A 22,393-nucleotide genomic window follows, 5' to 3' on the forward strand; every position below is an offset into this window, starting at 1 on the left:
TGGCATTTGTTCCATTAGATTGTATTGTTGGCTCAAATTTATGTTATATTTGCTTCTAAACTTGTCTTTTATGTAGTTTTATATTTATGAGAATGTTACATCATAGATCTGTCATCATTTTACTATGTTAATAATGTTTCAAATAAATAAATAAATATATATATAATAAATAGCAAACAACAAAACTCAATTAACAAAAATATAAAAATATTCAAGCTTTACATAATAAAAAAATCAATATATTTAATATTGTTGTTATTGTTTTGTATCTAGAAGCTTTACAATGATAACTATTCCTTTTTTAAAAAAATAATTTATCATGCATAATAAAATCTAGTATAAAATGGCTCAAAGCCAGAATATTCTGTACTTATTCATAATTGAATGTTTACAACTTTATACAGATTTAAAATAAAAATATATATGTATATATTCATTAATCTATTATATGCTAAAATAGAAAATTTTAATTTTTCTAGGAGAATTCTAGATTAGAACAAGAAGTTATGTTAGCTACTGAAAAATGCATGGAAGCTGAACGTTTAAAAGATGCACAACAGAGAGAACTGGAGACTGTTACAGAGTTGAAGCAAAGGGTAAAATGTTACTATTTATTATCATTTATCTTTCTGATTGTGTAATTTATACATTATATTACCATTGATATCAATTTCATAATTTTATTGTTCAAAAAATAGTACATACACAATTACATGGTATAGAAATTCAGTTGAAGCAAAATATATACAATACGTGTATATAAACTGCATAATGATCTATTCTTTCAGTACTGGAATGCAATAATATATCCTAATTTTTTTTATTCGTATATATCAATAGTTAATAGAAATTCTTTGAAAATTAAGAGTTGAGTATGGTATAAAAAACTTTATACCATACTCAACTCAATTTAAAAAAATTTTTTATATCTATAGCCATTAATTCTAAATATACATCACCAGGAAGTTAATATAATCTACCAATACTCTAAATAAGATCTAGTAAAATTAAAATACCATTAAACAGTAACTTTTCTTTTGATAATCAAATTAAAAAAAAAAATGAAATCACATTTTCTCATTCTGTATTCAAATAAATATTATATCAAAATTTTGTCTAGTGTATATTATATTTATATAAGTATAGTGTATACACATAAATTTATATCTATTGTTTAATTTATNAAAAAAAAAAAAAAAAAAAATGATTTTTTTGTGGAAACTACAACTTGGAATGCTTCCAACTTTATCTGGTTCCACACACCAAAAAGATGTTTGCATTACCTTTATTGAAACTGTAATACATACTGCCAGCAATGATGAAATTTTGGAAAGGAAGAAAGTCTACAATTTATTTTCACCTTAAAAAATTCAATATACAAATCAGAAATAACCAAATTTAATATTTGGAATATTGTTTAGCTACAAGACAATATATATATCTGCTTTATTTTAATAAATATTTACAAATTTTACATTTACGGTATGCAGTTTCCTTAATAAGATTTGGAATGTTTGTATGTATCACTTCAAACATCTGAAATTGTAAATCTCAAACTTAAAGCTTGACATTCTAAAATCAATAATTAATATTGTTGAACCCTGATTGACAAGACAGTGCAATAATTGAATGAATCATCTGTATCATATGAAAATTGGATTTAGTGTTAGATAATATATATAATGTGTTTAAGTGAAACCTTCCAGAATAATTAGGAAGCTTATATTACCAAAACTTTGAATTTGTAAAGATTAAAATATATTTTTCTAGAGTATTTTTAATATATATATATATAGTGCTTCAAATAATGTGAAAATGATGATGATAATTATGTGTTTCAGAACTATATTAGATAGCATTAGCAAATTTGTCATTATGCCTGTCAAATTTAGCAATAAAATCAACTTACTTTTTTTTTTATTCTGGAAACAAAATTAATTTTACTTAAGAAAGACTGATGATATAGATATTTTTTTTATTGCATCAACTAAATTAAATTATTACATTAAAAACTTGATGCAGTTTATTGGTAAAGTACACCAAGTTTGCTCAGCAATACTTTATCAGATGAGAAGTGAAGTTTTTTAGGTGTCATTTTCTTCATAAGTTTTTTTTTTGAGTGATAAATTCCAGTCATTATTAAACTACCAATAATAAAAGTCATTTATCTAATATTAATATTAATACTTTTTTTATTCACTTTAATTGATTCATATATTAAATTCTAAAAATATATTTTGTTTAGAAAAATAAGTTATAGGCAACAATTCTCATTTGCAGAAGTAATAATATGAAATTTTTGTAAGTTTAGAAATGTTTTCTTACTGCAATGCTATATTTAAATTTTAAATATTTGTAGAAATAGTTTTGATGATATGCATTCCCTAAACCTGTTACAACTTAAATTTTACTGAAAATAAAAATAAAAATAAAAAATCTGTCTAAATTTAATCTGAATAAATTCAAAGCATTCTTTCATAAAGCTTTTTGAATAAACTACGAAACTCTATCTTTTATATATAAAGCAGAAAATACCTAACAAGAGAGGAAAAAATATCAAATTATTTGACATTATATAAAATACAATAAGCTTATAAATTATGCATTATATGTAGTTTCAAAAATTCTATAAAGTTTGTATATTCAAACTGTCAAATCTTTCTATTCTTTATACAAGTTTAAAAATTACCAAACAATCAATTTTTAAGTTTCAAAGGAATAATTTTAAATATCTTTAAATTTAAAATAGTTTTATCCAAAGGGTTCAAATAAATTCAATTATTATATTATACATAAATAGCTAAAGTTAATGTATTTTTTAATATTTTAACCATAATATTAAAATATATAAATATTAATATTATAAGAATTTATAAAAATATTGATATTGAATAATCACTACTCAAGTTTCTTATAAATGCATAAAAGTGCACTTATAATCTAGAGTACTTTCATGTATCAGATATAAAATGTATGAGCAGTTCATTAATCTGAATTTGTTTTTTTTTTTTGCTATTGGAAAAATCTTTCATTATTCAGATATACCTTTGCACATAAATCAAAATTTATATGATAAAAGAATGGCTTATCAAAATAGTCTTTAATCATTTACTTTGCTCTATTTAAAATTAAATGAATAAACATGTAAATTAATATTGTTTTTTCCATCAATTATACTTCATTCTTTTTTGTTTATACAGTTTATTTCTTCTAGATAATGATACACCAAATTACGAAAGTGTATGATAAGCAAGTACTGCAGGATCCTAAATTTTTAATTCAAATTTCAGATATATGAAGTAACTTTATAAAAACTGTTATCAGAATTTTACATTTCTTTATTGTCTAATGGAATGGTGATATTTTTTCTATCTTGCAGTCTGTACAAAATGGATTGCTGTAGATTTTAGTAGATGGTAGATTTTTAACTACTTTCATAATATTTTCTTTTAAATTAATTTGAAAATAAGATTTTTAATTTTTAATTTCTTCAGCATCTTTAATCTTTTTCATAACAAGTTCGAAAAAGTTGGTCCATAATGTGCTTTTATTTTTAACCAAGGCCATCAGAGGAGAAGCTTGGGATTTTTTCCTTAACTTTGTGGCCCTTAATGATTCTTATGACTATAAGTTAATGTTATTTTACAAAAAATGACATTTTTAAGATTGCTGGTAATATATATTAACAAAGAAACATTATTCATATTTCATTTGTCAAAAAAATATCACAAAAAGAGCCTGATAAGGAGCAAAACAGGCTGGCTTTACCCCAAGCCATACCAAGCTTCCTATATTTCTGTTTTTTAACATAAATATCACATGCACATTAAATATATTTATATTTATTATTAAAAAATGTTATTAAATGTTATAAAACGTTAGAATTATGATAATAGGATTTTTCTGAAAGGATGTATTTATTAATACTGAAATGATTAAACAGATATTTTATATTATAAAGAAGATCTCAACTGCATTGTTAGCAATAATAAATGAAGCTTTTGTCTACAGATTTCCTCAATCGAAGATTATTATTCAGAAGATCTATATTATGCAATCTAATTTGATATATAAAATGATGATAAATTGCATCCTTCTTGTATAACTTCTTAAATATTTATAAGAAAATTTATTATATTAGCGTCCAAATACATCTACTTACAATATTTACATTTATCTTTCCACATCTCTATGAGTTAAATGTCTACTTTAATCACAATTAGAAAACTTTTAATTTAGTGTGAGCAATTTTATAACTGAATATAAAAATTAAAAGAATCTTTTTATTATATCAGTGAATCTGATTGCTCATCAGTTGACAGTTTTATTTCGTTTTTATAGAATGTTGCAGTTATAAGTCATTTTTCCATTAATCTCCTCAGGTTTTATAGTGGCATGTCACATCCATTATATAAAGGCATTACTCACACCAATTTCTTCCTTTGGTTGCCAACTTTTCACTTGATATACTGGTATATATTTCTTTGATATAAGTACATACAGGAATGCTTAGGGAGAAAGATTAAAGCTTCAGAGCCGTTAAAGCTTTGCTGCTTTCTTAGAGTGGTCATAGTTTTGGACAGAGTCATTTAAGATAGCAGATTGGATAAAAGAGTTATATGTGTAAAAAGGAAGTGACCCAAAAGTTGATTGATCAATGAGGCAAGAGGCTGTGGCAAAACTACTTTGTCTCAATTACAAGCATATTAGCTTTAATGATGTTCTAGTAAACAAATTATCAGAATAAATATTTTGTTAGTGTATTAAAATATATAGTGAATCTTTTAATATGGAATTAACTACAAAAATGTAAATAAAAGTTAAAATAGATATATAATTTTATTTACATTTTACAAGAACATAAAAATTTCATTATCTGAATTTAAAACATGTAATTAAAACATGTGATATAATTTATTAAATATTTATTTATATGTTTATGAAATTTCTTTTTATACCAAATAGGAACTATGGTTATAACAATTCAATAAATAAAAAGAAAGTGAAACTAAATTTAAGTTGTATATCATTCACCTAACATAAAGGGAAACATTCTGAGAACTGCAAGCAGTTCATGACATCTGCTAGCCAACATTTCCTGAAAAGTATTTCTGCACTCCAGTACTTATAATAAAAAATTTTGATAGTGGCCAGAATCTATGTTATCCCTTCTGTGGAATTTTGGATAGTTTGTTTTTATTGATTTTTCTTACTACAAAGTATTCTCTTTCTATGTAGAAAATGAGTAACCTGCAGCACTTTGGTACAGAATAACTACCACTGTTATCCACTTGTATTGTTATCTTCATGGCTCGATCCCAAAGGGAGCTTAATGATTACTAAGGTAGATGAGGGAGACGCACCAGTCATCCTGCAACCCCAGGGACACAGCTGGAAATCAAGATAGGAACACTTTTGTAATATATCACTGTCTGTGTATCAACAGTTATCACTTGTGAAAGTTAACCTGTGGTCATGTAATTAACATGACAACTTTTTGTAGCAAATTTTAGACCCTTTTTTCTATTCAAAGAAAAAAATACCATTGTAATTTAATTGAACAAAGAGTTAATGTAATTTTAATATTCACATTTAAATTTTTTAATCCTACATTTTATTTCTGAATTTTATAAATAAATTATAAAGTTTAATAAATAGAAAATTTAAAATTATATTTTTATAAGTTTTGGAAAAACTTTTAATAACTGACTTTGTCTTGAATCTGTCAAAAAGCATGCAAACTTGACATACATGGATAAAATGTTTGTTGCAATCACATTGGAGTGACAGGCAAAGAATAACTTCTCAAACTGAAAGTCAATATAAGAATTCCAATACAAGAAAAGAAAATTTTCAATTCACATTCCTTTTCTAAATAATTATATTCTTGAGAATAACTTAATAAATATATACAAGTTTATGCAAAAAAATTGTAAAAAATTGTCTATTTTAATTTATGAACCTGATGAAATCTTTCAATTCCTGAGAGAAAAATTAACTTTAAACATCCAACAAATGGATTCTTCACTAACAAAAAAATAACAAAAATTCTTTTAATGTTATTTCTAAATTAGAAATCTCTATTTTAATAAAATAAATAAATATTTTAATGAAAATNTTAATATAACAATATTTTATAGATAATTAAATTATAATTTTACTTTATTCATTAACAATGGACAGTGTTGTACATCAATCTTGTATCAGTTGAATATATAATAAACTCTTAAAGTTATATATACATTAAGTGATTTAAAAAAATATTAAGTTGATATTATTTTGAGATGCAAAATTTAATAATTTTTCATATAATAATATATTAAAACATCATCTCTAAACTAATTATACACGAAACAATCAAGCAGCTGGCCATATTAATAAACTTTGCTTGACGATCGGGGGTGATTTCATACATAACATCTTCTGATAGTGGCAGCTAATTAATGAAAGTCTTTACTTTTCTTTTGTAGTCATGACCGTTTATGGAGGAGTGGCCCTCCTTGTAATGGAATTTAATAGCATAAGGGTGACACATTGAATTGCGTGGCTGACAACGGGGCCATGCTCTTCTGTTGGCAGGTTCCCATTAATAGTTCGTGCGAAAAATATTTATAACCTCTGCCATCAATCAAGTAAAATGACTGGGATGCATTTAACTGCAAGCACTTTTCCCAAGCACAGTTTTTGATGTTTATATTATATAACTGAAGTATTGCCATAAATATAAATCTACTGTAAATAATAAAAATAGAAGCTCATAACAAATAAACAAGAATACTTCCTAATATAAGTCTATAATGATTTTTAGTACACTTCAGAAAGCTTAATTTCATTTTCTTCAGGATGACTAATAGTTTCATTTGGGATATTACATCCAAGGTAGGGATATAAAATTATTAATGAGTTGGGATTTGGAGAATATGTTGGGTGTAATCCTCAGAAAAAATAAATTTACCAAAAAAAAATAATAATAATAATAAAAATAAGGCATTGTGTATACAAAAATGATCTTTGTCTTCACAATAATCCTTTTTGAATTGTCGAAAATATAACCAATGAAAGTTTAATCACAACGTGGATAATAATTAATTACTATAAACAGTGTTGAATCATTTAAGATTTAAGTTTAGCATTTTGTAAAATAAGAATAAAATTTATCGTTGCGTATCTCGAACGATATTCCTCTTAATAACATCGAATAATACTTTTAATGGTCTATTCTTATAATGTTAAATTCACTTTAATGTTCCTCACTTTCATTAAATTTTCTATTTCTAAAAGAGAATTTTTATGATTGATAAACGACTTTTGGAGGGGTTTAAAAACGGTCAATAAATTTATTATTATTATTATTTTTTTTTTTGAATGGCTGAAAATTTCACTACCAAAGTATGTTAAATCGAGGTAAATTCTCTTTAGTTAATTCTTAATTACCATTTAGTTTCGTCGTAAACGGGTATAAATGAGGTCATTTCCAATGTTTCGCATCAAATCCTCACTTGTTTGAGCTCATATAAAAATGTAGCGGTTATATATAAGTTTAAAGGCGTTTCTTTTCCTCGTTAGGACATCATTAATTGATACTATTCAACTTAAATGACTCCCATGTGGTCGAATTTCGATTTACTTTCAGAATTGTAAGCTTCTCTCTCTCTCTCTCTCTCTCTCTCTTTCTCCAAATTATATTTAATTAACCGGAATGGCACAAATTGATATTCAAACACTTGTTTCTACTTAAACTTAGTAATGGGTTAATAAATGGTAATTTGCTTCTCTCTATCACGTGAGTAAACAGCACAATTTTCATCTCTCTGTCGTTTCAATATTTCTCTCTATACCGAAACCAACATACCTAATTTTCTCTGCTTCACTTATCGCTGAAATAAATTCAGATAATTAAAAACGTTGGAATACGTTATTTTTCATTATTTCTTTCCATTTTTTTCTAATAAAGATGGAAAGATATTTAATATATTGTAACATTAATAAAATTTGATTTTATTATCTGGTGACGTGAATTTAAGAGTGAAAAAAATGAAATTTTCAGGTAGCTGAACTGGAATCGGGTCGAGGATTGCTAAGAGAACAGCATTATCAATCGTTATTACAAGAGCTGGAAAGTTATAAAAATCAAAATAAGGTAAAAATTCTTTTAATTTTTCTTTTTGTTATTATTTTTTTTTATTATTATTTCGTTACTTTGCTGCCGAATTTATTCTAGAAATGTAATTTAAGAGACGTGACATTGTTAAATTGAAGATCATCAATTTACTTGAATTGCCATAAATTTGTTGGATTATATCCAATTTGTGTTTTTCTTCATCTATAAAAATTTTAAAAGAGAGACATTAAAATCTCAATTAGCATATTCTACTTTTATATTTATCCATTCATATTTATTAGTTTATATAAATTTCAGCTATTTTTTTATAGCTTTTCATTGTTATGCATTTTTGACGCTGTTGATTACTTTTTTTTGCCAACGTTTCTTTTTAACAGCTTCGATCCGGAACCATCTTTAAAATCTACAAAATGGTATTTAAATTCATTCCTTACATTCCAAATCAGAATAGTTTAATGGATTTCGTTGCCATAACTGCAGATTTTTCCCCTCTTTTTTTTCCATTCTACAAAAGCACACTAGTGGCTACTTACTGGTTTTTATGACTTTTCTTCTCGTTCTTCTATCTGCAGTGATTGCACGGATGGTACATTTAGGTGATTGCAGTAACAAATGACTTTGTACCAGTGTCATTCTCTGTTATCCCCTATATCATTTGTGAAACGAATTTAGCTTACTTGTAATTGGGAACTTCAAACTTGGAATAAACGACAATGTCATCAGTCATCGCATTTTGATGGCATTCTGTCTATCTGAATGGCTCCGAATTATTTTTGATGCTCTTCCCTTTAAAATAATATTTTTATCTTATGCTATATAATACTTTAACCCTCATTCTGTATAAGTTAAAGAAGTCGTCACTGCAAGCAATTCTTTTCAGAAAGAAGCAACTCTGCATTTTGAATAAAACTTAAATCATTTAAAACAGCGAATAGAATGAAACAAAAAATAAATATATCAAATATAGAAGCAATAAATGAAAATAAAGGATTATATAAATTTTTTTCGAATCATAAATTATTATTAATCGCTTTTAAGTACAAATATTTTTAGTTCCATTAGTTGGAAAAGTTTTTCCCCCTCCTCCTCTTCTCCTCCGCATCTTCCATTCTTTTGTTTATTATTATTATTATTCACCGCATTTCTACTTAAAATATTTTTTATTTGAATAAATGTATACGAAAAGAGATTTTTAATCTGTTTTATAAAACAAAAAATACAATTTTTGTTTATTGTTTTAATTAAAATTTATATATAAATTATAAATAACACGCATAAAGATAAAAATTTATTGATTCCTATTCATTAGAAAATAGTTAATTTAATCGTTTTAAAAAATTAATAATATATTTTTTTTTTCAATAAAATCACTTTAAAAATTCGTTTGTTTTAATCTAAAAAAAATGTTAAATTAAAATTATTAAATATTTTATTTTTATAACTCAATTATAAAGTATTTAATTTTGAAAAGAGAAAAAAATATATATAAATATTTTTATTTAATAAAAAATTCAAGAAAATTGATGAAAAAGTAAATAATATTTTAAAAATAATTCTAAAAAAATTATTTAAACAGATCGAAGAATATATTTTCTCGCATTGGATCACATTTAATTAAACTTTTCATATTTATTACTCAGATTAAATTAACACCTCACAAATTGTATTTTTTTTATTCCTTCCTGTCTACATAATTAGATTAACTCTCCCTTATGGTTATAAATTACTTAACTCGCTGTTAGCTTGAAGAAGTTAATATAAATTTACACCACGCTTTAATCAACTACTTAACATAAGCTTATCCCCCTTCTATGCTGATACGTGTATAACATATATGATACAATTTCTAGGAACTGCAAGATCAGATAGACGAGCTGACATTAGAAGTAGAGAGCTTAAGACAACAGCTTGCAAATAGCAGTCGCCCTCAGGGGAAGAGGCACAGGATCACTGGTTCTTGGTTATCTGATTATACAAAGGATAACAATAGTTTGAAAAGAAGAGGTAGCGGTTCTTCGTCAGGTGAGTTTATTGATCCTTAAATTCTATTCAAATTTAATTTCTAAGCCGAGTGATTAATTGTATCAAAAGGTTATTGATGAATTGCAACACGCATGGTTGATCCTGAGTAATTCTTTAACTTTTAATGTATGAACTTACCTGTAACTAATCCTATGTCTTATCATTAAATACACTGATTAATATATATATATATATTTTTTATTATTTTATTTTTATATATATTTAAAAGCTATTCTTATAATTAATTACCTTTTTTGACCCTATGTTTAAAAAGGTGTACTGTGCGTTAAAAAATTATTGAATTTCAGCATACCGAGGGAAAAGAGATTTTTGATAAAAAATATGCCTTTATTGTATATAATGCATCCAATTCAAAGAAATATTTGTATATAGCGTGTGGTTATCGAGTCAATATTGAAAAAAACATCTATTCAATAGCACAGTTTACAGCATAAATGGCTGCAAAGAGAATTTTATAAGAGACGATTGAATAGCAAGATTTTTCCTGAAAATAAAGAGTACTATAATGTAATATTAAATTTTCCAGTTCACTTTTATTTGATAGAGAAGAGAACAAAGTAATTTCAGTTCCAATAAAATCAATATACTTCTATATAATGTAGTAAAACCTGGAAGATTTCATGTATTTTAAGTAAGTAAGAGAGTTTTTACTAGCTTCCTATTCAGACTAAAGAGCGAGAAGAAAGAAAAGAAAAGAAAGGAAAAATAAAAAAACATATATTTTTAATGATTCACAAAAACAAACGATTAAAATAAATAATTACACTCCGTAAAAATTTCTCTTAATTGATAAGATTAAACTGAAAAATAAAGATTTTCGCCATACTAATGATGCGAGTTAAGAAAAGTACTTTAGAGTTTTGTAAACAGTAATTCTGTTTTTATAATACTTTCTTCGATTTTTAGCGTAGAATAGAAAGTTTAAAATAAAATTAATGATTTACTCAAAGGTAAATCGTTAAATTTTAAACTTGCCAATTTATTAAATGTGACATTAAAATGATCTAATTATGTAACTTTCTTTTTAAATTATCTACTTTTGCATTGATTCATAAACAAGAACTGTGTTGTCTCGCCTTTCTTTCGTAGTTTTATATAATAGAATATATCAATTTTTACTTTCCTGACCCTTACAGAACAAAGGGAAAGTATTGAAACTTCACCCCAACCGAAATTTTCGCATTTCTCGACATAAATGACATTCCGTAAATATAAAATAAGGGAATAAAATTGTGTATATGTTGGCCTGTATTTTATTTTATATCTCAGGACTGGATAAACCAAAAATTTTTGAAATTTGGCAGGAATACTTCTATATATGAGGCATTGATACTGTTGCATTTTGGCGCTTGTAAGACAAGAAGACACTTAAAATTTTTTTAAAAACTCCCCTAAAATAAAACGTTATAATTGAAAATTATCGAGTTCCTTTCCTTTCTGGTTTCCTTAACCTTTTCCTATTCGAGTTATGCAAGAACTCTTGCCACTCTTTCCTAATTTATATAATAAAAAAATGTATTTTTCACTTCCTATTTTAAATCTAGAATATTTTCGAACACATACAAAGCAAAATTATTAATTTTTATATTAGAAAAATTAAATTAAAATCTGCAAGACGAACAAAAAATAAAAAAAACTCAATTTTCTATATTTTCAAGATTCAATTTTCAGTATTGGAATTCTTGTCAGAAATGAAGAAAACAACAAAAATATATCTTTTTCTATCTAATATAAGTTTCTAGGATTTGGAATCTACTCGAAATAACGTCAGAAAGGTTTTTACTAAGTATATACTGAATATATACGTTCCTCTTCTCAAGAAAATATAATTCAAGAAGGGGGGAAAAATCAACTTTTTATTATATATTACTCGANAAAATTATTTAAACAGATCGAAGAATATATTTTCTCGCATTGGATCACATTTAATTAAACTTTTCATATTTATTACTCAGATTAAATTAACACCTCACAAATTGTATTTTTTTATTCCTTCCTGTCTACATAATTAGATTAACTCTCCCTTATGGTTATAAATTACTTAACTCGCTGTTAGCTTGAAGAAGTTAATATAAATTTACACCACGCTTTAATCAACTACTTAACATAAGCTTATCCCCCTTCTATGCTGATACGTGTATAACATATATGATACAATTTCTAGGAACTGCAAGATCAGATAGACGAGCTGACATTAGAAGTAGAGAGCTTAAGACAACAGCTTGCAAATAGCAGTCGCCCTCAGGGGAAGAGGCACAGGATCACTGGTTCTTGGTTATCTGATTATACAAAGGATAACAATAGTTTGAAAAGAAGAGGTAGCGGTTCTTCGTCAGGTGAGTTTATTGATCCTTAAATTCTATTCAAATTTAATTTCTAAGCCGAGTGATTAATTGTATCAAAAGGTTATTGATGAATTGCAACACGCATGGTTGATCCTGAGTAATTCTTTAACTTTTAATGTATGAACTTACCTGTAACTAATCCTATGTCTTATCATTAAATACACTGATTAATATATATATATATATTTTTTATTATTTTATTTTTATATATATTTAAAAGCTATTCTTATAATTAATTACCTTTTTTGACCCTATGTTTAAAAAGGTGTACTGTGCGTTAAAAAATTATTGAATTTCAGCATACCGAGGGAAAAGAGATTTTTGATAAAAAATATGCCTTTATTGTATATAATGCATCCAATTCAAAGAAATATTTGTATATAGCGTGTGGTTATCGAGTCAATATTGAAAAAAACATCTATTCAATAGCACAGTTTACAGCATAAATGGCTGCAAAGAGAATTTTATAAGAGACGATTGAATAGCAAGATTTTTCCTGAAAATAAAGAGTACTATAATGTAATATTAAATTTTCCAGTTCACTTTTATTTGATAGAGAAGAGAACAAAGTAATTTCAGTTCCAATAAAATCAATATACTTCTATATAATGTAGTAAAACCTGGAAGATTTCATGTATTTTAAGTAAGTGAGTTACTTCATTCTTTTTTGTNTTTCTTCGATTTTTAGCGTAGAATAGAAAGTTTAAAATAAAATTAATGATTTACTCAAAGGTAAATCGTTAAATTTTAAACTTGCCAATTTATTAAATGTGACATTAAAATGATCTAATTATGTAACTTTCTTTTTAAATTATCTACTTTTGCATTGATTCATAAACAAGAACTGTGTTGTCTCGCCTTTCTTTCGTAGTTTTATATAATAGAATATATCAATTTTTACTTTCCTGACCCTTACAGAACAAAGGGAAAGTATTGAAACTTCACCCCAACCGAAATTTTCGCATTTCTCGACATAAATGACATTCCGTAAATATAAAATAAGGGAATAAAATTGTGTATATGTTGGCCTGTATTTTATTTTATATCTCAGGACTGGATAAACCAAAAATTTTTGAAATTTGGCAGGAATACTTCTATATATGAGGCATTGATACTGTTGCATTTTGGCGCTTGTAAGACAAGAAGACACTTAAAATTTTTTTAAAAACTCCCCTAAAATAAAACGTTATAATTGAAAATTATCGAGTTTCCTTTCTGGTTTCCTTAACCTTTTCCTATTCGAGTTATGCAAGAACTCTTGCCACTCTTTCCTAATTTATATAATAAAAAAATGTATTTTTCACTTCCTATTTTAAATCTAGAATATTTTCGAACACATACAAAGCAAAATTATTAATTTTTATATTAGAAAAATTAAATTAAAATCTGCAAGACGAACAAAAAATAAAAAAAACTCAATTTTCTATATTTTCAAGATTCAATTTTCAGTATTGGAATTCTTGTCAGAAATGAAGAAAACAACAAAAATATATCTTTTTCTATCTAATATAAGTTTCTAGGATTTGGAATCTACTCGAAATAACGTCAGAAAGGTTTTTACTAAGTATATACTGAATATATACGTTCCTCTTCTCAAGAAAATATAATTCAAGAAGGGGGGAAAAATCAACTTTTTATTATATATTACTCGATCTATATCTACTCTAACATGCATAACAATAAAAAAGAATATTTATGTACAAGTTTTCATTTAAAATTTATATTAAATACATGATATATAATACAAAGAAGGCTTTCTTACCTATTTAAATCCTTATATTTAATTTTATATATTAATAAACAAAATACTAAATTTAAGAGCATGAATATTAAACTTTAGCTTCTATATTCCATTTCATAATTTTAAAATAAATAATTATAAAATATATATATTTTTTTCCTAAATTCAATAAATATTAATATTTAATTATAAGCTTAATTAATATTAGTTAGTTTATACTGTTCTTTATTAATTAAGTTCCATTTAATGCATTTATTTTAATTTTATTCCATTGAAATTAATTTAATTATGATTAATGCAACTTCTAATTGTTATTATATATTATATTTTAGCATATTTGACTTTTTTTTTAAACTTTAATTAATAATTTAATTATAATTAAAGTAATTATAGTTAATTTTAATCTAGAGCTATTTAAATTAAAATAATTATGATTTATCTTTATTAATTTAATGTAATCAAAATTAATGCTACTAGTTAAAATAAGTTTACTTCTAACCAAATAATTAAAATTAACACTACTAATTAAACTTTTAACCACAAAGTTTAATTTGCATTAATGGGAATTAATTATAATTAAATTAACTTTTAGTTATTTTAATCAGGATTATTTAATTATCATGTAATTAATTTAGTTAAAATTTAATAAAATTCATTAAGATAAATTTTTTTAAATGATAGAAATATCTTTAAATAACTTTAATGATCCACTCAGCAAGTGAAATTGTAATTAAATTAATCAAGATAATTATTTTAACCTTACTAACAGTTAAACTAACTAGTAAATTTTAACTACTGTTACTTGATGAGTGAATCATTAAATATATTTAATTATAGTTAAAATAACTAAAGCTATTGTAATCATAATTAACTGCTTTACTGAAGATATATATTAGTTAAGTAGCCTAACTAATATATCTTCTGTATAATTAAGTGCTTTTAATTATAATTAAATTGAATTGAACTTTAAAAATAGTTTAAATTAATTATAATTTACTAACTAGTTACAAAATAACTTGGATTAGAAAGTCAAAACCTCTAAACTGCAATATAATTAATGATCATAGTGCATTATTTAACTAACTTAATTATGGTTTTAAACATTACTCATCTCATAATCTGATTTCATACATCAATATTTAAGTGATACAATTTAATTACATTTAATATATATATATATATTTATATATATTTTTTTGCATCAGTTAAGTTAGAAATCGATTTTCCATGATGATAATTCAGTATAAAATATGAAGATTATTTACATAATTCATTGTCAAATGATCCTAAGGCTGAAGAAGGGGAGATTTTGTTTTGTAGATAGTTTGCTTAATCGAATTTAAATCGAAGATAAAGGAGAAACTAATATATAAAACAGGATGATAAACAATTTTCTCTTCGAAGAAGAAACTAATATGTTATTTTCTTCATTAAGTAATATTTTCCTCTTAAGAAAAATCCCTACTTTAGCAATATTCGATGAAAGAGGAACCAAGTTACAATTGACAGATGACAAATTAGAAGCATTAATTCTGTAAGCTGCTAACATACACGTTAATCCTAGAGATAACTTGCCACAAGAAGAAAATATTTCCAGAAACGATCTTCACGAATGTGGAATTAAAAGAAGAAGAAGAAAAAAAGGGGGGAAATCCAGATAATTCTTTAGACAAATTTTTAATATCTTTATTCTGTTGTAGCTTTCTTTAAACGGGATAGGTAAAGTATAAGTCAAGATAGTGGATATGATTAATGATGCAATTATAGATGTACAAGATTGTTTGATTAATTGAACACGAAGTTTCTTGATGTATAAGGGTCGGTCACATATCTCTTTTATAGTTTTCTGTTATTAATTACCGGACGGTTCCTTGCAAAAATATTCAACATCATAATCACTTCAGCCAATATCAATCTCCAATCGTTAGATGATGATTGAAAAATTTATCTTGCTTTATCTTCAAAACTTTTCAAGAAAATCAATGATTCTTAAGAGCCAAAAAGCTTAACTTTTTTTTCATAAATATTGCACACATATTTGATTTCCAATTCGGATAAGAGAACCTTCTTTTTATTTGCAAAGGTTGCATTTTTCAATATATATATTTTCAGTAAATTCATAAATATTGAATATTGCAAAAAAAAAAACATTAACTATTTATATTTTTCAGAGGATAATTCTGATGACGACAGCCCTATTGTAGGGAAAGTGAGGAGGAGAATATTAATGCTGCCTAGAGAAGGTATTTTTTAAGCTGGATTTTAATATGGTGGCGTAGGTTGGCACGCGTTACACACATTTGTATTCGCATCTGTCGGTCGATTTAATGCATTTTTGTTAAAAATCTTAATATACACACGAACGTGTGCAATGATAATTTTAAATATTTAATAATAGTTGATTAATACTGTATTATTTTTAGATCAAAACCGTGTGCCATTTGAGGTAGAAAAATTGAAAGAACACCATAAAGAAGAACTAGATCGATTGAGAATCGACTACGAGAAGGTAGTGAAAGACATCGAGACTTCTTATAAGAATCGCGTGACTGAATTAGAATCCCAACTAGAAAGTCAGTTTCTATGGCAACCCGAAGTCGATCGTGACCAGGTCGACAGTCAAGAAACTATACAAGCAGAATCTCAAGACACAAATAAAAATGAAGAAACGTCTCGAATTCTCCAACTACAAGATGAGGTCAATCAACTGAAAGAGAAATTATCACGGGAAATAAAAGAGAGAGATAATTTAATATCACAGAATGAACAATCACTAATTCAGTTAAAGGATGAAATGGAAATTTTGCTGAAACAAGCCGACGAAAAATTACAAGAACAGCTTCGGGTTAATCATGTATTGCAGAATACTTTGCATCAACAAAAGCGAGAAATGGAAAACAATCTGCACGAAGAGCAAGAAAAATTAAAGAGATTAATGGAAGAAGAATTAGAAAAGAGGGTGAAGGAAGCAAAAAACCAAGCTCTGTTAAAAGCTAAAGACGAAGTTAAAAAGGAATTGCAACAACTGACACAGAACCATCACGGAGACGACATCACAAATCAGATGAGCAAAGATCTAAGAAGCATCATCCAGAATAGTCGACAAAATAGATTGTGTGGTGAAGAAGAAAGTTACGATTCTTATCTTCAACAAGAAGTAGAAGAATTATTAACAAGGACTCTGAGAATCGTCGAAGCTAGATTAGAAAGTAATCATCTTCAAGAACAAGACAAGTTAAAGCAACAATGGGAAGAAGAGATGAATCAGCTGAGTGAGTATCATCCATTTTAAATTTATGAGCTGCATGCTTAACTTTTCTGTTAACTCTACTACTAGTTAACTAAAAATTTAAAAAAAAATTAATCTTCGAGGCCACTCTTAATGCTTAGGGTGTAGTTTTAACTTAAGATAGTAGATGGTATTTTGGTTATGTGTGTTTAGCATGTATGGTTGGCAAGCGTTGCTCCATTTACCCCACAGGACAACAACAGATAATGGAACGACTGGAAATGGAATTACAACATAAAGAAGAATTGCAGATGGTGTGCGGGGATTCTGTTGCTGTACCCCAAGCCATGGAGGTCGGTACGGTTCTTTAATCCCTACTGTGCATGAATCTCTTTAATCCTCTTTGCATGTATTTTCATTTAACTAGATCTAAAATCGCAGATATTTATAATAATCTACTTAATCGTAACTTTATCATACGTATGTAAAAATGTAAATTTTCACGACGAATCTTTAACATCTGTCATTCTAATATATTAATATTAACTAAACTAAGAATCTAGAGTAAAAATCAAATTTAAATCAAACATTTTCTAGAACTTCCTAAAGTTAATGGCTACACCAAACTTAATTTAAATAAAGAAACGTGTTTGAACTTGTTAAATACGGCACCAACAAAAGAACTAACAAGTTCTTTATTTATTCATTCGATATATTAAATTCGTTCTTATTTGTGATCAACAAAACCGTATGAAAAATGAGTTTTATCTCATTCAATTTACTCGATTTGTTACGCGATTCCTTAACAAACTATACAAATTGAAAGAAGTTGAAAATTGTGTGAGGGCAAAAAAATGAACTGGTTATCATTTGTTGGTGTCAAAGAACAGTTGATTGATTCGACTAGGCGTAAAGAGGTTAAAGAATATCCTAGAACAGAAAACATCAGGTATCATTCCCACAACAGGCAAAAGAAACACTAGAAAAATCCTATTCTGATTACAAAGTACACTTGGAACTTTAAAGATGCTATTTTTTAATGAAAATGTATCCCCACCAAAAAAGTAAATTTCGTTATTTATTACTTTATTTTTAAATTGGGACACGTAGAAAATTTCGAATTTAATACAGAACCCGTAATGATTAATGAACACTTTATGAAAATTTTATCAGAAATTGTCATAGTAGAAATTACTTTTATAAACTTTCACCCCGGCGTAAATTTTGAGTTAAAAATAATAATATATCGTTTAAATTCGGTGTTTTTTTTTCCTCACAAGTAAACTGTGTAGTCAACGTTAAAAAACTGTTAATGGTCCATCATTTAGTGAGTGTGCATAAGGGTTGTTATCGCTATCTTACTCGAGTAAATGGGTGTCATGGTTACCTTACAAAGTCATTATATTGACAAGCTGCAGATTTATATGATCGTTTAAGACGTATCAAATAGCAATTAGTGGTCTTTTTAGTATTCATCTCTTTAATTAATTAACAATTGTTTGATCTTTCTTAATTAGCATAAAAATCCTCAGTGTTTAAACTAAGCTATCGAGTTTAAAAGCGCGGAGTAATTTTTCGAAGGTAGAGTCGTGTTTTATGATATTTGACATACCAATTAATTAAATATATCGGTCTTCTATACACGGTGTATTCATAACGTTGGAGCTAGTTATAGAAAACTGCAGGATACATCTGTTTCTGAATGCCAACACCCATGGGGTGGCACAATGCTTATCCCCATCACTAACGATCACAGTCATTAGCAGGGGTGTGAGGGGCACGCGACATTATACAGAGTTAGATTTAATGACCGGAGTTCGGAAAGAACCGCTGCTGCGATTCGTGGAATGGAGGCGCATCTCTAAATCGAAAACGATGTAACATTTAAGGAAAATCATAACCTTTGTCGACTTTAAATACATTTTATTTAATTTTATACATCATTTTAAGAGTAACAGGTAGTGTAATATTTAATATTAACTAGAAATAGATATATGTGTATATAGCCTACACACGAAGGAATAGAAAAAATGTTAATAAAATTCTGGAAAAATTCCTTTCTAGCCAACCAAGATCGACGTTTTATTGAAGGATCTTTACCTGGAGAATTCTCGACTACTCAGAGAGCTGCAAATGTCGGAAGATAGACAACATAGAGCCGAACAGACTAATACACGTCTACAATACAAGTGTAAGGTGTTAAGTAAACTGGTGACCGACATCACTAGAGCAGCAGTGTCGTGACCTGCAATTCAAGTGTCGTGTAAACACGACTTCTCTTAACTTTTATTGTTTTTTTCTGTCTTTCTGGCACCTGTGTCTATCGAATTAATTAGTGAGATTGCCACATATGTAAATATAATTCACAGTTAACTTCGACTTGCCAGAATTCTTCCAGGACATTATTTTTTTTTTGTTTTTAATTTTACGACGCGCTGGAAGCTTGTAAAGTTTGTGCATATGTCTCTAAATAAAGTATATAAGTTGTTGAAAATATTGAACACTGTAATTCTATGGCACACCGCACAATACTGGTGTATATCGCTTTGTAATTACAGAAGATAATCTACGTCCTCTCGACTAAATTCAAAGCCAGGTTAACTATTTATATGCATGTTCACACACAAATTTTGTATTACCAACTGCTACGTGCTTACAATACCAAGGAAGAGAGTATTCAAACGTAATTACGAGACGTATAAATTCTATTGCATTTTAATGATGATTTGAACAATGTAAACTCGCTCCGATTGATAAGAATAATGTTTAATTGTAAAGATTCGATTTAAAAATGATTGAAATTGTTATTTTCTTTTGTAAAATGTGACGAATTGAATTTACCTTTGATCGGTTATGTTTAATGATTATCGAATTTATAAGACAAATAACTACTGCTAATTTTAGTTGAATGGGTTTCTAGTCGATAAACACGATTCGTGTACAGAAGATAAAGCTTAGAATCCGATTTGATGCTTGAACAGCTTCTGGCATATTGCTACAATGACTTTGATCAAGTTTTAACTTTACAATATTGAAATTTATCATTTCAAAATCGTGTTAAGTAGCCATTTTTTACGTTTATAATAACAGTAATTATCACAAGTCATTGATTGATGAGTGATAAATATTTAAATTTATCATTTAATACGTAAGAAAAGTGCAGTTAAATCTACGTAATTAGCAGCAATTTAGATATTTATATGAATTTATATTAAAATTTATAGATTAATTGATAATAATTAATGAAAATATTCAATGGGAGCAATTTATAGCCAAAATCAATTATTGAAACTTATCAGATTGCCAGTAATTTGATCATTTTAACATAAATACCATTATAGGTTACATTAATTACTGGAAAATTAGCAATCGAAAGCAATTGATTATTAAAACTGATAAATTGTCTTCATTCAATCTATATGAATTTGTTCTCTTTACAGTTTAATAAGGGGATGAGTACTGTCCACTTTACACTAGTCACAATACTCTTAGAAGAATATACAGAAGGAAAATTAGAATATTAAGGGCTCTAAAAATAGGAATTTAGTGTCATTGTAAGGAAGAAGGTGTGGACTACGGAGACGATTGGTGCTTGTTTTCATATATTACAGTGACAATAATTAATGGAAACTTATTTAAACAATTAAATACCCCCCTGATAGTCAGTTATTATTAGTTATTTTATAGGAATAAAGTTATTTACTGTTAAAATTAAGTATTTTATATTAAAATTTAGGATTATAAAATACAATTAATTGATAATTACTTTCATATTTACTGTTATATTAACAATAGTGAGTGAAAATATCTACAATTTATAAGATAAATTTTTTATAAATACTTTTACAAGAACAATAATTACTAAAATAGCAACAATTACAAATCATTGATTGTAGTTTTTCAACAAGATAAAGTGTAATAATTGATACTGTTATTGAAACAATAATCAATTAATAAAAATAATAAATTATCATAAATACTATTACAATAACAATTAGTGGAAAGTAAACAAAACAATAGTAATTATTGAAATGAAAGACTAGTAAGGAGATGTATTGTTTTAAAATAATATTACACACTTCTATTAATTACTATTTAGTAACAATAATTAGTGAAAAGTAAACAATTAGAAGCAGTTAATAAAAGAAGCAATCAGCAATTTACTTTATCAACATATAAATGGAAGAACGTTTTGTTATCTTGTTGAAAGAGGTAAGAAGAAAAGGAATGAATTGATCAACATGATCAACAGAAAAAGAAAAAAATATTCAAGTAACTTAAAATGAAGTCTTTTCTTTTTTTTTTTTTTCTTAGAGGACAGAATAAGTTTCAACACTTTTCACAAAGGGAAATGAGATGAGTTGGTGAAGTTAAATAAGTGTAGATGGTAGATTAGAATGGAGGTGAATGGAAGGACTTCTGTTAAAAAAATAAATAAATAAAAAAGGAAAAATTGCCAATGGTGAGAGGGGATTAAATCTTGCACATGTCTGACTCGAAGATTACAGACTTAAGATTAGTTCTGGGTGGGTTAAATATATATATATATATTTTTTTTTTTTTTATTTAGAAATCATGGCGCCAGATGGATGATTCATTCATTCATCTGAGTTTTTAAGATAGCAAGAGAATTATTCAAAGGAATAAATTTACTTCAAATCGATACATTATTTTACTTACTTAAGCATAANGCACATGTCTGACTCGAAGATTACAGACTTAAGATTAGTTCTGGGTGGGTTAAATATATATATATATATTTTTTTTTTTTTTATTTAGAAATCATGGCGCCAGATGGATGATTCATTCATTCATCTGAGTTTTTAAGATAGCAAGAGAATTATTCAAAGGAATAAATTTACTTCAAATCGATACATTATTTTACTTACTTAAGCATAAGAAAATACGCGAGC

The 22,393-nt window shown here is 26.4% G+C and overlaps 1 protein-coding gene and 1 long non-coding RNA gene across 2 annotated transcripts in view; both read left to right on the forward strand.

The window, feature by feature from the left end:
- The window catches only part of LOC111623332 (ninein-like), a 54,726-nt gene extending 34,752 nt beyond the window's left edge, over window positions 1-19,974 (forward strand). Inside the window, 7 exon segments of the mRNA XM_023365867.1 lie at window positions 480-596; window positions 8,048-8,140; window positions 9,973-10,144; window positions 16,423-16,494; window positions 16,675-17,523; window positions 17,733-17,833; window positions 19,545-19,974. Coding sequence (XP_023221635.1) covers window positions 480-596; window positions 8,048-8,140; window positions 9,973-10,144; window positions 16,423-16,494; window positions 16,675-17,523; window positions 17,733-17,833; window positions 19,545-19,763 — 1,623 coding nt within the window. The 3' untranslated portion in view covers window positions 19,764-19,974.
- Window positions 19,975-21,432: 1,458 nt separating this feature from the next.
- Window positions 21,433-22,170, forward strand: LOC111623344. Its single transcript, XR_002756424.1, has 3 exons — window positions 21,433-21,692; window positions 21,795-21,942; window positions 22,051-22,170. It is a non-coding gene; the product is annotated as an uncharacterized LOC111623344 (long non-coding RNA).
- Window positions 22,171-22,393: the final 223 nt, after the last annotated feature.

Source organism: Centruroides sculpturatus, unplaced genomic scaffold, assembly GCF_000671375.1.
Source record: "Centruroides sculpturatus isolate CEXI.00-Female unplaced genomic scaffold, Cexi_2.0 scaffold339, whole genome shotgun sequence".
Taxonomy (NCBI): domain Eukaryota; kingdom Metazoa; phylum Arthropoda; class Arachnida; order Scorpiones; family Buthidae; genus Centruroides; species Centruroides sculpturatus.